We start from the raw sequence: 15,340 nt of genomic DNA, 5'->3' as shown, positions 1-15,340 counted from the left end.
GATCGTTAATATTAGATGGTAAATAAGTAATCTGTGGACGTGTCGGGAGTAATCAATAACAGTACATAATTGAATATAGAAATAACAAAAATATACTCAAATTCAATAATAGAGGAGGAGACTGACAAATTATTAATTGTGAAAACGAAAGCAAATCCAGAAAGAAAGGAGGAAAAGTCAAGAAAAGGCACCCCCGACGAGTCCACGACCCACCTGGCACTTATTTCATCACCAACCTTTTTGTTTGCTTCTCCTCTCTCTTGGCATTCACGGTTTTTCCTTTCATCCTCCTATTTTGATTCTCTCTATCATTTTAATCACGTACTATTCACTTTTTAATTAACTAGTAACTCCACTTAATCAATAATAGTACCAAAAATCGATACCAAAACAGTAGTAGTAAAAAATAAAAATAAAAAATTTAACGAAACTAAAACACTGTAGTAAAATTCAGTTCACTTAAAAATAAGAGTAAAACAAAGACTACTATTACCAAAAACGTTAAGACACAAACAGTTAAACAGATACCACTATTTTATTCTTTTGTCTACTAAACAAATAACCCTATTAATTCAAACTATAGATTTGATTTGTGTCATTTTCAGATAATTAGAAGCAATATCACGAAATCGTATTTGTCCCCTTTAAGCATATTGAAAGTCAAAATAAACGTCACAACATTTATCCATTTTTATTCAAATTAGCCGACACACACAAGAAAACCTTAGCCGCGCCTATAAATACACACCAATTCTCTTCTTCATCTCTCTCAATCATATATCATCTTAACAAATGGCGACGTCCATCTGCTCCGTCCTCCTTCTCTTCATATTTTCACTCTCGTCATCATCATCATCTGCTCAAACATCATCCCGACCTAAAGCTCTCCTTCTCCCAATAACAAAAGACCAATCTACCCTCCAATACACAACCGTCATCAACCAACGCACGCCTCTCGTCCCCGCTTCCCTCGTCTTCGACCTCGGCGGTCGTGATCTCTGGGTCGACTGCGACAAAGGCTACGTCTCCTCCACTTACCGCTCCCCTCGCTGCAACTCCGCCGTCTGCTCACTCGCCGGCTCCACCAGCTGCGGCACATGCTTCTCCCCTCCCCGGCCTGGCTGCAGTAACAACACTTGCGGCGCTATTCCTGATAACACCGTCACCGGAACCGCTACTTCCGGCGAACTTGCTCTAGACGTCGTCTCGATCCAATCCACTGACGGATCCAATCCGGGTCGGGTTGTCAAAATACCCAATCTAATCTTCGTTTGTGGTTCAACCTTTCTTCTTGAAGGACTCGCTAAAGGAGCCGTTGGTATGGCGGGAATGGGACGTCACAACATCGGCTTACCCTCGCAGTTCGCCGCCGCGTTTAGCTTCAACCGCAAGTTCGCCGTGTGTCTAACTTCCGGTAAAGGCGTCGCCTTCTTCGGCAACGGACCTTACGTTTTCCTTCCCGGAATCGAGATCTCGGGGCTCCAAACGACGCCGCTTCTCATCAATCCGGTGAGCACCGCTTCTGCGTTTTCACAAGGTGAGAAATCCTCAGAGTATTTCATCGGCGTGACGACGATTAAGATCGTCGATAAAACTGTTCCGATCAGTCCGAGGCTTTTGAAGATTAACAGCACCGGATTCGGAGGAACCAAAATCAGCTCCGTGGATCCTTACACGGTGATGGAGTCATCCATCTATAAAGCTTTCACGTCGGAGTTCGTTAGACAAGCAGCGGCGAGGAACATCACCAGAGTTGCGTCCGTGAAACCGTTCGGCGCGTGTTTCAGCACGGAAAACGTCGGCGTCACGCGCTTTGGATACGCCGTGCCGGAGATCCAGCTTGTGCTTCACAGCAACGACGTCGTGTGGAGGATCTTCGGAGCCAACTCGATGGTGAGTGTCAGAGATGACGTCATCTGTTTGGGCTTCGTTGACGGCGGAGTCAACGCGAGAACCTCTGTTGTGATCGGAGGGTTCCAGCTGGAGGATAACTTGGTTGAGTTCGATTTGGCGAGCAACAGATTTGGGTTTAGTTCTACCTTATTGGGCCGTCGCACTAACTGCGCAAACTTCAATTTCACTTCCACTGTTTAGTTTTTTTTTTTTTTTTTTTTTTATCAATTTCATTAAAAATAAATGTGTTTGTTTCGGTGCCTATGTTTGATGTTATTATCAACAAGGAGCCAATATAATAATTTACTGTCATTTTTTATCACTTGATCTGGAATAAATAATGATGTAACGAGGATTGTTCTCCTTGTCTTCACTGCGGTTTTGTTGTTGACCTCTGCGTCCTTGGGACTGTCATGAGACAGGCTTAATTGTGCTTGCTTCAGTAGGAGTAGCTTGTTCTCTATTGAGGCTTGTGTAGTGAAGAAAGAGTCGTTAGCTAACGGCTATTTATTCTGCAATAATCAGAATGATTTAAGTGTTTACCTTAAACAATAGTGATGGATGAACCAGTCTGGATGACTGAAACAGAACACCTTGAGCAGTTGGTTTTCTACCTTTTCTTTGTCGATTCTCGTCAAATCAGAGATGAGAGTTGAAGATACGCCATGAAAATAACGTACTCCTCACTTGCAAAGACACCAAAACAATACTACCACCATATCTTACTCATCAACGATGCTGAGAGTAGAAGAGAAGAGACGGTGATTGAATATTACAAAAAAAGAATATTAAGACGGGGCTGAATTAAACTCACAACTTATGGATGGGGAGAATTTGAAGTGGACAAGGAGGAAGACTCACAACCTGTCTCGAGTGGCCTCAGCAAAAGCACACATATCACCAGCTCTCCGCAAATGATCCTGCAAAAAAAATGGATTTCATATCAGAAAGACAAAAACAAGACAAAGGAATCAGACCTTCAAATCTTGCCATGAAGCACACATTACCAGCTTCCTATAGAATCTCAAATCCGGGGACAATCACAATTTGGGGTGCCATCCTTTCCACTTCCGTAGGCCCTAAAAAGCAGAAAGTTGTTAGACCACGACATGAAGCTTATACACTAGAAGAAGAAGATAAAAAAACACTGTTGCAAGGAAGAACTCACTTGTACCACATTGGTCTAGGGCATTTCTCATTCTTAAAACGGAGAGTCTACACAAGAGAAGGAAATCACACAAATGATGAATGTGAATCCAATGGACGAGCCTGGTGACAAAAAATATAGCATAGATTCAATTTAATACTCGTGCTCATTGAACTGGGAAAAAGGGGAAAGCATAGTCATTATTTACCTGCACACCAGAGCAAACAGAGCATACTTCATGTCATCATAATTGGTGTAGTCGACGACACCATGGGTTCCTGATCATATAATTTAAGAAGTCATATGAGAAAAAGAATACTGCTCAAAGCTAAAATAGTAAGATATTGGTAAGAAAGTATGCATGAGAAAGTTTAAATTAACGTACCATCCCAGTCTCGAGTGACCTCAGCAAAGCACACATCACCAGCTTCCTACAGAATCTTCTTCATTCTTCAAACCATCTCCTATCTGCACATATATAGGATTGGAAGAACCATTGTTAATTTTCAAGTCTGAATCAAACAGCCACAGCCCAAAGCCTGAATAAGTGCTAATGATTGAGTGGTGTCCACAATTCGAGGATAACTTATAACTTCCATTATGATCACTGAAGCTGCCTCTGTATGCTGGTTAGTAACTTAGTAAATCTCAAAATCCAAGTGAAAAGAAGCAAGAGAGAAGAACAGAGTTAACTAACCACATACTTCATGTCATCATAATTGGTTAGTCGACGATACCATAAGTTCCTGATCATATGATTAAAAATAGTCAAGAAACAAGTATAATGTCCCAAACAAAACACTGCTCAAAGGTAAAAAAGGATGATTTTGGTATAGCTAAGAAAGTATGCATGAGAAAATGAAAATTAACGTACCGTCAGTCTCGAGTGACCTCAGCAAAGTACACATCACCAGCTCTCCGCATATGACCCTGAAAAAATGGATTTCATATGAAAAACAAGACAAGGGAGCAGAAACCAAAATGTTGGAGCAAAACATTACTTGTCAATCAGACCTTGAAATCTTGCCATGAAGCAGATGATGGGAGTCCACATATAATAACTGGAAAAAAAAAAAAAAAAAAAGCCATCCAAGAATCAGAAGAATTCAAGTGAAACCAAATATTATCAAAACCAAATAAATAGTAACGAATGAAAAACGTTATCAGCCTGGAAAAGCAAAAGTTGCATAACCACCACCTGTGATCACCCAGGCTTCGGACGAGAAGCTGCCAAGATAATCCTAAAGCACAAGATAAAAGGAAGTTAAACCCAAACCAGGATTTTCAATCTATTGCTAACAAGTAACAAGAACGATGGTGAAGTGAGCAATGAATGAGACCAAGTTATATGAGAAGATGTAAAAATGAAAAGCAAACCTCTGGTGGTTTCTAGAAGAGCTTAAAGAGCCCCACGAAGTTTCACCGTTTGGGGGACATGCAACCTCTCCATGTTTACACTTTTTGGACGCTCTAGTGGCAGTCCAAGAGGCCGATCACATATCAGCTGAAACGAGAAAGAGAAAACAGCATCAGAAGCAGGTTAGTAGTATAACTTGGTAAATCTCAAAATCCAAGTGAAAAGAAGAAAGAGAGAAGAACAGAGTTTCACGAAGAGATTTAAAGCAACTTGCTGACTTAAAGATTGGAAGTGGACGAGGAAGGAAGACGTGTTGAGTCAAAGAGACATATAATTAGAAGAAACAGTTTGATGTGGTTACCTTTTTGGTTCTGAATCTTCTTCATTCTTCAAAACAAATAACATATCTCCGATCTGCACAAAAATAGAGAATTAGAAGAAGCTTCTTTAATATATTTTTTTAAGTCTCAATTATCACAACCAGCCTTACTGAAAACAATTCTGAGATTATACTCGAAAATGTTTTCTTTCATACCTTATACTTAGCTTCAAGCTTTTCAACCAAACCTGAAAAAGGAAACATAAACCTGAAATTCTGTTGATAAGAAAAAGAACAAGAAACAAATAAGACACAATGTACCTGCTTCTTGACTCCATTTAGCTCTCTTCACTGACCGTCGTGCTCTTCGACTTCGAGTAACTGAAATTACATTACAGTATATAAATTGACAAATAAAGCAAAACCTGCGATTTAAAGCAACATGCTGACTTCAAGATTGGCAAATTAAAGTGGACGAGAAAAGAAGACGAATTGAGTCAAAGATACCTATAACAAGAAGAATCAGTTTGATGATGTTATCTTTTTGGTTCTGAAAATTCTTCATTCTTAAAACCCCCATAACATATCTCCGATCTGCACAACAATATAGACTTAGAGGACGTTTCCTTCATATATTTTTTTAAGTCTGAATTATAACAACCAGAAACAAAATCTGAGATTATACTGGAAAATGTTTTTTCGATACTCTTATTTCAAAAGCAAAACAGAACAAAATAAAGAAAAGCAGAGGATCTTGAGATGACTTACAGTGAAGAGGATTTTACCATCATTTGGGTCCACGACTCATCATCTAGAGAAGCACAAGCAGGAATAAAAATCTCAGTCTCAGATATGGATGGGGAATTGAAGCGAATGTATTGAGTGATTCTGAGTAACGAGTCTGACTTGCCTGACTTGAGTGATTGTGAGTAACGAGTCTGACTTGCCTGACTTGTTCGAAAACATCAATGGAGTCTTTGCGTCGAAGATTGAGCTTCTTCTCTCTACCAAGAGATGTAAGTAGTTCCTTACAAGTCAGAAATGGAACTAGCATGAAGTTGATCACTGAAAAATAAAGACAACCAATAATGTAAATACACATATAAGTATTAGACAATAAGGTAATTAAGTGTTCAAGATTTGTTTTCTAAACTTCATACCTGGGGGCAGATGCAGTCTCTTGTCATTGGCATTTTAAAAGCCTCGACTAACAACATGATAGAAGCTAAGACGACGAGGATAGATAAAGATCAATTGGGCTCAAAGTGCTAGATCTCTAGAGACACATCATGCCAGCTCAACCAAACCACACATTACCGTCCTGACAACATACTTACCAGATAAGCTCCCTCTCAGTGCTAAACCTTCATGCTTCAGGTTTGGAACAGACACAAACCTGTTTCCTCGTTCCACCACCCAAAAGAAAGAAACAACAAACCCGTTAGGTTATTAAGATCCCCATATAATACAAAACCGAAACTCTTATTTCAAAAGCAAAATATGGACACCACCTCTGTATAATAGAAAGAAAAGAATCAAAATCGATTCATAGGGTTTAAAAAGATACCTCTGACTTGTTATTGCTCTCTTTCTCTCCCTCGCCGCCTTGTGATGGCTTTTGATTTTTTTATGAATGAGATTGATAGTGCAAGCTACGTTATTAACACTCGTTTCCCTGAAGTGAAAAGAATCAACACATTAGAAAGAAAAAGAAAAAAGAGGAATAACGCCGACAAGACAAAGACCTATCTATTACCTTTTTTTTGTAATCGATCAGTTTGATGTAAGAACATGCAGGCGACCGTGTTTGTTCTGAATCTACAACTCCATCCTTCCAAAAACAAAAAAAAAAGAACTGAATAAACATCTTCAACTATTGGCAAGAAAAAAGAGAGAGAAAAAAAAAGGCGTATATATACCTTATACTTAGCTTCAATCTTTTCAAACACATCCAATTGATGCATACCTGAAAAACGAAACATAAACCTGAGATTCTTGTTACACTATTGATAAAAATGAATAGAAGAAAACAAAAACACAATGTACCTGCTACTTGACTCCCTCTCTTCACGGGCCGTGCTCTTCGAGTATCTGAAATTGCATTACAATTTATAAATTAACAAATAAAAAGAATCTGCAGTTTAAAACGAGAAAGGAAGGCGTAATGAGTCAAAGACATCCATAACTAGAAGAATCAGTTTGATGGTGTAACCTTTTCGGTTCTGAAACTTCTTCATTCTTCAAACCCCCATAGCATACTCCGATCTGCACAACAATACAAAATAGGACGAAGCTTCCATAATAGTGAAAACAAAATCATAGATTGTGCTGGAAAATGGATTTTTCATACCTTATAATAGCTTCAAGCTTTTAAAGCAAACCTGCAAAACGAAACATAAACCTAAGATTATTGTAACACTGTTAATAAAAATAAATAAATAAAAAGAACAATAAATAAATCAAAACACAATGTACCTGCTTCTTGACTCCATTTAGCTCTCTTCACATGCCAGGATCTGCGATTTAAAGCAAGTTGCTGAATTAAAGATTGGCCAATTAAAGTGAAGGAGAAAGGAAGACGTATTGAGTCAAAGACACCTATACTTGGTTCTGAATCTTCTTCATTCTTCAAACCCATAAGCTTCCCTTTTTGGTTCTGAAAAAAAAAATCTCAGAGACATTCCCATCTAAAATTGAAACAAAAATTGGAGGAAGCGGACAAGGGAAGATAAAGACACGAAACGAAACGATACCTCCTCCTCTGACTTCTTCATGTCTGTTTGCTCTCTCTCTCCCCATTATAATCGAACCCTCTCCCTCTCTCTCTCTCGCTCTTTCTGGTTGGAACACGAACACAGACCTGTTTCACCCAAACCTGCAAAACGAAACATAAACCTGAGATTCTTGTTGAACTGTCGATTAAATAAAAAAAGAACAAGAAACAAATAAAACATAATGTACCTGCTTCTTGACTCCATTTAGCTCCCTTCACAGGCCGTGCTCTTCGAGTGTCTGAAATTGCATTACAGTTTATAAATTGACAAATAAAGTAGAATCTGCTATTTAAAGAACCTTGCTAAATTAAAGATTGGCAAATAAATGTGGATGAAAAAGGAAGATGTATTGACTTACAGTTTGATGTTGTTACCTTTTTGGTCCTGAATCTTCTTCATTCTTCAAACCCATAGCATATCACCCATCTGCACAACAACAGAGAATTGGAGGAAGCTTCCGTAATATAATTTTCTAAGTCTGAATTATAATAACCAGCCTTAGTGAAAAAAAATCTGAGATTATAATTAAAAATGTTTTTTTTTTTTCATACCTTATACTTAGCTTCAAGCTTTTCGTGCAAACCTGCAAAACGAAACATAAACCTTCGATTCTTGTTACACTGTTGGTTAAAAAACAAGAAACAAATCGAACACAATATACCTGCTTCTGAACTCCATTTAGCTCAGTAAAATCAAGGGTTTTGCTTTGAATTCTGGTGCCTTGTCGCCGAGTTCCACTTCAGTAGTACCTTGTTGTTCAGCAAAAAGGATCATTGGTTGAGGGAGATAGAAAACTTGAAAGAGAACAAAATAAAGAAAAGCAGAGGATTTTGAGATGACTTATAGTGAAGAGGATTTTACCATCACTTGGGTCCACGATTCAGCATCATCCGTACTAATATATCTCCATTAAAGAAGCACAAGCAGGGAAAACAAAACCAAAAAATTCTCAGTCTCACATATGGACGGAGAATTGAAATGAATGTATTGAGTGCTTGTGACTAATGAGTCTGACTTGCCTGGCCTGACGATTGAGCTTCTTCTCTCTACCAAAAGAAGTAAGTAGTTCCTTACAAGTCACAACACCAGGATCACTACTCATGTCAGAATTGGAATTAACAGGAAGCCTATACAGCCAATTATGTAAATACATATAAGTATTAGATAATACGGTAATTAAGGTTTGTTTTCTAAACTTCATACCTGGGGGCAGATGCAGTCTCTTGTCATTGGCATTTTAAAAGCTTCGACTAACAACATGATAGAAGCTAAGAAGACGAGGATTAAAAAAGATCAATTGGGATCAAAGTGCTAAACTAAGAGACACCGGCTAGATCTTCAGAGACACCTCTTTAGAGATTGCAAGACATCGATCACATCCTGGGGAAAAAAAACAACCAAAACACACATCACCGTCAAGTTAGTAGAAAATAGAAAACGTGGCCAATGAATAAGTTGTGTGTTTTCAACCAAACCACACATCACCGTCCTGACAACAACAAACTTACAAGATAAGTCCCCTCCCTCTCAGTGCTAAACCTTGATGCTTTCGTACGTCCTTGAAAAACATGAGTCATTGTCCTGGTTTGGAACACACAGCCACATAAACAAACCTGTATCGTCGTTTCACCAGGCAAAAGAAAGAAAGATAGAAAGGAACAAACCCATTAGTTAATTAAGATCCCCATATAATACAAGAACGAAACTCTTATTTCAAAAGCAAAACATCGACACCACCTCAATTAGACAAAGACCTATTTATTACCTTTTTATTTTGTAATCGATCAGTTTGATGTAATAACACGCACGCTGGCGACCGTGTTTGTTCTGAGTCGATCCAATATCTAGACTCCTGAAACAAACCCCAATCCAATGTCCAGAATAGGATTGGACCATCGTTGTGTAAGAATGCATCACCTAGAGAAGGAAGAAGAAACAACAAAAACCATTCCAAAAAAAGAAGAAGATATTAGTTAGTTTCTCTAATCTCTATAGAGTGTGAAACGAAGAATAAACTTGAAAGGGGATGAATTAGACTCACAACTTATATGGAAGGGGAGAAATTGAAGTGGACAAGGAAGAAGACGCACCACTGCCTCAGCAAATCACACATCACCAGCTATCCCCGCATATGATCCTGAAAAAAAATGGATTCCATATCAAACAGACAAAAACATTAGTTGTCAGATGAACGCATCGATAATCCCTTGTATAAGAAACAAAATAACAAGACATATATAATAAGCAAGTCTCAGCTCATGGCTGCAAACTTACGCACTTCATATTCTGCCTAGTTGTGATCCATCCTTTGACAAAGCTTGCTGTTCAGAAGTAATTCCAAAAGAAGACCTGCAACAAAGAGCGAGAGTGAGAGAAAGACACCCCAAAAAAAGAAAAGAAATCGTTAAAATCAAACAGAGAGTGACAAGGATGAATAAACACCCAAGAAGATCTTAGTACCCTCCTCCTCAATCAAACCATCAGGGAGAGATCTTAGTACCCTCCTCCTCAATCACCCATCGATCAATACTACAGTTATCCTCCGCAATCAATCAATCTGGATTAACAATAATAATAGGAACTAAATAGTAAATAAAAGGAATTCGAGTGAGGAAAAAAAGAACCCTAGAATATAGAAATCAATGTAGAGATCAAACCCTAAAAGAAGTTGAGATTTCAGAGTCCAAAGCCACGCTTCCAAAAAGCACCTGCGAGAGACAGAAGGAGAAGAATAAGAAACGAGTTAGTAAAAAAAACAGAGGAAGAAACACAAAAAACAATCACAAAGCCATCACCGATAGATCAAAGCCACTGCTGCAAATTTAGAAACCAAACCCTAGAAAGAAAGAAAAAAAATCAGAGACGCATTATTATTATTATTATTATAAGAAGAAGAAGAAGAAGAATAACAGAGCTCCAACGCAATTGGACTGAGAGAGAGACCAAACCCTAGAAAAAGAACTCACAAGTAGGAATCCAGAGTGAGGCCGGGGGAGCGATGATGGGGAAGAAGATGATTATACATGTCGTTGTTGTTGTTTGGGTAATCAATCGTAAACCCTAATTCTGCTCTGAATCTTCTTCGCTCTTCTCTGTTTGGGTTTTCTTTTTTTTTGTTTTTTTGATTTCTCAAATAGACGAATGTTGTATTTATAATAATCACAGATGTGAAAAAGAAATAGGAAACTTAGGGTAAATAGGAAAAGGAAATTTATTAGAAAACAGAAAAAGACAAAGAGGAGACATTTATTAGAACGTTATAAGAAGAAGAAAAGGAAAAGATTATTAGAACGTTATAAGGAACAAAAGAAAAAAAGGAGACGCTCCGTGAAAAAAAACAAAAGCAAATTTTCTTTTTTATAAAACTATGAAAATTAATTTATCAGAACGTTATAAGAAAAGAAAAAAAGGAAATTGCTGGCCCTATTTATTTAGGAAAAAGGCAAATCTCTATTTCAAACAACGCTCTTTAGACAGAATTAAGACCGGATGAAGCAACCACCAAAGATGTCTACGCATGGGATTACTCAAGATCAGGGCATTATAGTGTCAAATCTGGATATTGGGTAGCAACTCAGGTGATAAAGGAGAGGAATCAGCCTCAATTTGTGCTTCAACCAAGTTTGGATCTCTTATATCAACAAATTTGGAAGCTAGATGCACCGCCAAAACTACATCACTTCATTTGGAGATGTATGAGTAATAATCTCTCGGTTGTAGGGAATCTATACCATCGCCACATATCAAGAGAAGCAAATTGTATTTGATGCCCCAACGCTAGAGAATCAACAAATCACCTCTTGTTCACCTGCCCATTGTCCAGACTAGTTTGGGCAATCTCTCCAATTCTTGCTCCTTCTGAGGGTGATTGGTCATACTCGATATATGCTAATTTTTTGTTGGGTTTTTAACTACCACAAGGAGCTCCCCTCTCGAGAGAACCTCTCCTCTCTATCCTCTTGGATTTTTTGGAGAATATGGAAAAACCGCAATGATCTTATATTTAAGGGCAGAGATTATGAGGCAGTTCACTAAATCAACAAGGCTAAGTAGGATGCAGAAGAATGGAGACAAAGATTGGAGTTAAGAGGTCTAAAACATTCTAATCCTACAGGTCATATTAATCGAAACAGATGGAACAAACCATCGCAGGGCTGGGTCAAATGCAACTCCGATGGAGCCTGGCCCCAAGATGGTAACACGGGAGGATTAGGATGGGTTCTTAGAGATGACAGAGGCAAAATTTTATGGGCGGGAGCAAGAGCAGTACCAAAGACACGATCTGTATTGGAGATTGAAGCTGAAGCTTTCAGATGGGCGATGTTAAACTTGGTGCGTCTCCAATATTCCCGGGTCATTTTTGAGTCCGACTCTCAGACACTGGTAGATTTGCTAAATGGTGAAGAAAGTAGGCCATCTGTAGATCCAATTGTGCAAGATATCCAGCAACATCTTCACTTCTTCGACCATTGCAAGGCGCTATTTATTAAGCGATTTGGTAACGGTGTAGCCGATAGGATAGCTCAGTAATCACTTTCTTTTCAAAATTTTGATCCTAAGTTGTATGCTATTGAGCCAATCTGTTTAAAATCTTTGGTGGATGCAGATTTTGTATAACTGTCAAACAACAACAACAACGCTCTTTAGACACAACTGGAGAGTAATATTTGTTTAGTTATTCGTATCTATTAGCTCCTGAATCCTGATATAGTATAGGTTTTGAGATTAGAGATTAGGTATAGGTTTTGGGATTTTGCGTGTTGTTGTTAACAAAAATAAATTTTAAAAGATTAGAGACAACAAAATTTAGTAATATCTATCAAAATAACAGAAACAAGAGAAACTAAATTCAGGTACTGTTGGAAGATGATTCAATCCGCAAAAGAGGTTCTCTCCAAAACCCCCCACACGAAAAAGAGTTTTATTATCTTCTGAGGGGTCAAATAATTTTTTTCCAGCAAACAGAAAAACACTAAGAAAACAAAAATAGCACAGAGCTTAGAAAGGTGAAGGAGGAACTTCAATGGTGGTTCCAGCTTGAATCTGACCCCACCCAATCAAACGCCAATGCTTTTCCACACGTCGGCTTAGAGCCACTTTCTCTCCTTTGCTGGTACAAACCGGTGCGGTCAGTTGCAGTTTAGCCAGATCATTTTTAACTCCAACAACTTTGGCTCCGGTAGACATAGAGCCAATGTTGAGCATCAGAATCTCTCCTTTTGTTAGCTTTGACACTTTCCCTTGTTTCTCTGATCCCTTTGTTCTCACTCCCAACAAACGCCGTAGAAGAAAGAAGTTCACCTAGCGATTTTACATAAACCACGAATCAACTACCAACTGACAAAAAAACCTTTTAGTGTATGAACGAGCATGAGTTGTTGTTGTTTATAATACCTCGAGTTCAACAAAGACATCAGGAAGTGAACCGATTTCACCAAGGACTTGACCAACTAATCGATCAGCACGAGTAAGTGTTGGGTCCATTGTTGTTCCAACTCCTATTAGCCCTCCGGGAACTGCATACTGCAGCTCATTCTGTTCCGCGTAGAGTGATATTATACGAGAGTAAATTGGAGTGCATTTTGAGTTGCCACGCTCGTCTTTAGTGACAATACCAGGTCGTATTTCGATTAATTGGTTGACTTTCAAAACACCCTACAAAATATAGATGTAGTTAGAGACACTGATCACACTGGATAAATTACACACCATATAAAGCTTGATATACTTAACAGAAGGGAGAGAGAGAGAGAAAGAATAGATACCCGGAGGATACTTCCACCAGCAACTCCACCTTTAATCTCGTCAACCTCATAACCAGGCTTGTTGACATCAAACGATCGAATCACTATCATATTTGGCGGTGACACAAAATTCCTTTCAGGGATAGGGATCTTCTTGACAATGTACTCGCACACAACATCAATGTTGTATTTCAGTTGTGCTGAGACGGGGACGATAGGAGCACCATCAGCAACAGTGTTCTGTGACATGACGTGTAGAAAATTTGGGAACAAGGTTAACCCCTGCCCTTAGCTTAACCAACTGATGAAATGATGACAACAAACACTACAGAGATAAGAAAATCGAACCATTATGAATTTCTGGATTGCCTCGTGCTGATTAATGGCAACGTTCTCTTGAATAAGATCAATCTTGTTCTGAAGGATTATGATATGCTTAAGTTGCATAATCTCAACGGCAGCAAGATGTTCAGACGTTTGTGGTTGCGGACAGGTCTCATTTGCAGCGATTAAGAGTAGTGCCCCATCCATGATGGCTGCTCCATTGAGCATGGTTGCCATGAGAATATCATGTCCCTGACGAATAGAACAATGAATACATTCAACAAGAATGAATTAGAGAAAAGAAAAGCAACGAATACTTCTCCATCAACCCTCACTCTTAAACCCTCCACCCAACTGAATGAGAGACCCAAAAGCATGCAGGAGGGGTGGAACAACATCAATAATACACACAGCTCATTGACACCGGAAATGCTTATACTATCAATTGAAGAATGATGGTAACTGTTAAAATCATCATACCGGGCAATCCACGAATGACACATGCCTCAACAGTTTCATCTTGGAGTTCTCAAATCCGGGGACATCACAATTTGGGGTGTCTTCCTTTCCACTTCCGTAGGCCCTAAAACAACAGAAAAATTGTTAGACTCCGACAGAAAGCTCATAGTAGAAGAAGAAGATAGAAAAAAACTGTTGCAAGGAAGGACTCACTTGTAGCACATTGGTCTAGGGCATTTCTCATCCTCACATTTGTAGATCTTGGCATTTGCATATCCAAGCTTAATGGTAATGTTACGCTCCAATTCATTCTTAAAACGAACAGTCTGCACAAGAGAAGGAAATCACACAAATGATGTTTGTGAGTCCAATGGATGAGCCTCTGGTGACTAAAATATATAGCATAGATTCAAATTAATACTTGTGCTTATTGAACTGTGAAAAGGGGGAAAGCATAGTTATTATATACCTGAACACCAGAAATAGCTTTCACAACAGTGGACTTTCCATGAGCGACATGCCCAATGGTACCTGTTAGTAAGTATATGCATGGTTAGTAAGTATATCTGATATCAACTAATGCAAAAGACCAAGGAGCACGAGTGGAATGTCAAACGAAACTCAATAAAATTACCTATATTTATAGTAGCCTGGCGAGAAATGACTTCAGGAGACAAAGGATGTAGCGTAGTTACATCCAATTTTTTAAGATCTTGCTCAGCCAAACCCTTGTTCCTAGACATTATTGAAAGAGTGAAGGTTCTTCTCCTGCTTCCAAACCGGGAAATCAATCAGAGTCGCTCAATTTAAAGAAACTACTCAATATCACAAAATACGTTTCGCAGGGTTTCTACATCAACGAGATTAGGGTTTCTACACCAGCCTGACCAATTCGAAACAAAAATATCATACCCAGGGTTCAGTTACCTAAGTTCGATACAAAATCTATTACGATTAGATCTTAGAACTAATCTAAGTGAAGTTTCAACGATAGAAATGGGAACAAATTAGGTTTTATCAAATCTTGACTTCATTTCTCCTAAGACGATGTAATTTGAGATCGAAACGAACCTGAGTTATGCGAAAGATCAACGACCGGGAGAAATCGAAGAAGGAGATAACAGAGTGAGAAAGCGGCGCTGCTTGAAGATGAAGAAGAAGAAGGAGAAGGAGAAGAGAAGAATATGGTGCGCAAAGGTTTTTTTTTTATCCAAGTCTCTCGAAAGGGTTTGGTTTTTCCCGTAACCCTTTTTTTTTATTCTTTTTTTTTACAAATATAAATATTTCTGAAAATGCCCCCACTATTTACTAATTAATTATTAA

The 15,340-nt window shown here is 38.6% G+C and overlaps 3 protein-coding genes and 1 long non-coding RNA gene across 4 annotated transcripts; 2 read left to right on the top strand and 2 right to left on the bottom strand.

Moving 5' to 3' along the window:
- The first annotated feature begins 675 nt into the window (after positions 1–675).
- On the top strand, positions 676–2,266 carry LOC104738929 (putative aspartic proteinase GIP2). The gene has a single exon (XM_010459147.3). It carries the CDS (start codon positions 793–795, stop codon positions 2,092–2,094), a length of 1,302 nt encoding a protein of 433 aa, XP_010457449.2. The 5' UTR covers positions 676–792; the 3' UTR covers positions 2,095–2,266.
- A 3,706-nt stretch (positions 2,267–5,972) lies between these two features.
- LOC104738930 (uncharacterized) lies at positions 5,973–10,596 on the bottom strand. Its single transcript, XR_002035041.2, has 25 exons — positions 10,457–10,596; positions 10,286–10,326; positions 10,148–10,198; positions 9,951–10,047; positions 9,769–9,839; positions 9,532–9,627; positions 9,256–9,407; positions 8,999–9,103; positions 8,694–8,870; positions 8,510–8,617; positions 8,352–8,385; positions 8,152–8,239; positions 8,042–8,073; positions 7,849–7,916; positions 7,678–7,728; positions 7,470–7,591; positions 7,321–7,372; positions 7,192–7,232; positions 7,067–7,097; positions 6,929–6,981; positions 6,763–6,807; positions 6,636–6,682; positions 6,473–6,547; positions 6,284–6,391; positions 5,973–6,112 (listed from the first exon to the last, which is right to left on the bottom strand). It is a non-coding gene; the product is annotated as an uncharacterized LOC104738930 (long non-coding RNA).
- A 958-nt stretch (positions 10,597–11,554) lies between these two features.
- Positions 11,555–12,020, top strand: LOC147927747 (uncharacterized). Its single transcript, XM_087484653.1, has 2 exons — positions 11,555–11,580; positions 11,624–12,020. The coding sequence occupies exons 1-2, from the start codon at positions 11,555–11,557 to the stop codon at positions 12,018–12,020; spliced, it is 423 nt and encodes a 140-aa protein (XP_087340779.1).
- Positions 12,021–12,280: 260 nt separating this feature from the next.
- On the bottom strand, positions 12,281–15,298 carry LOC104738931 (eukaryotic translation initiation factor 2 subunit gamma). Its single transcript, XM_010459149.3, has 9 exons — positions 15,089–15,298; positions 14,652–14,785; positions 14,487–14,548; positions 14,231–14,343; positions 14,039–14,141; positions 13,583–13,810; positions 13,256–13,474; positions 12,885–13,145; positions 12,281–12,791 (listed from the first exon to the last, which is right to left on the bottom strand). Exons 2-9 carry the CDS (start codon positions 14,758–14,760, stop codon positions 12,489–12,491), a joined length of 1,398 nt encoding a protein of 465 aa, XP_010457451.2. The 5' UTR covers positions 14,761–14,785; positions 15,089–15,298; the 3' UTR covers positions 12,281–12,488.
- Between the last annotated feature and the right edge of the window lie 42 nt (positions 15,299–15,340).

This window comes from Camelina sativa, chromosome 14, assembly GCF_030686135.1.
Source record: "Camelina sativa cultivar CO46 ecotype springtype chromosome 14, ASM3068613v1".
NCBI classification, from domain to species: domain Eukaryota; kingdom Viridiplantae; phylum Streptophyta; class Magnoliopsida; order Brassicales; family Brassicaceae; genus Camelina; species Camelina sativa.
The sequence above is the reverse complement of the archived record's forward strand: the minus strand, read 5'-3'. Positions and strand labels throughout refer to the sequence as shown.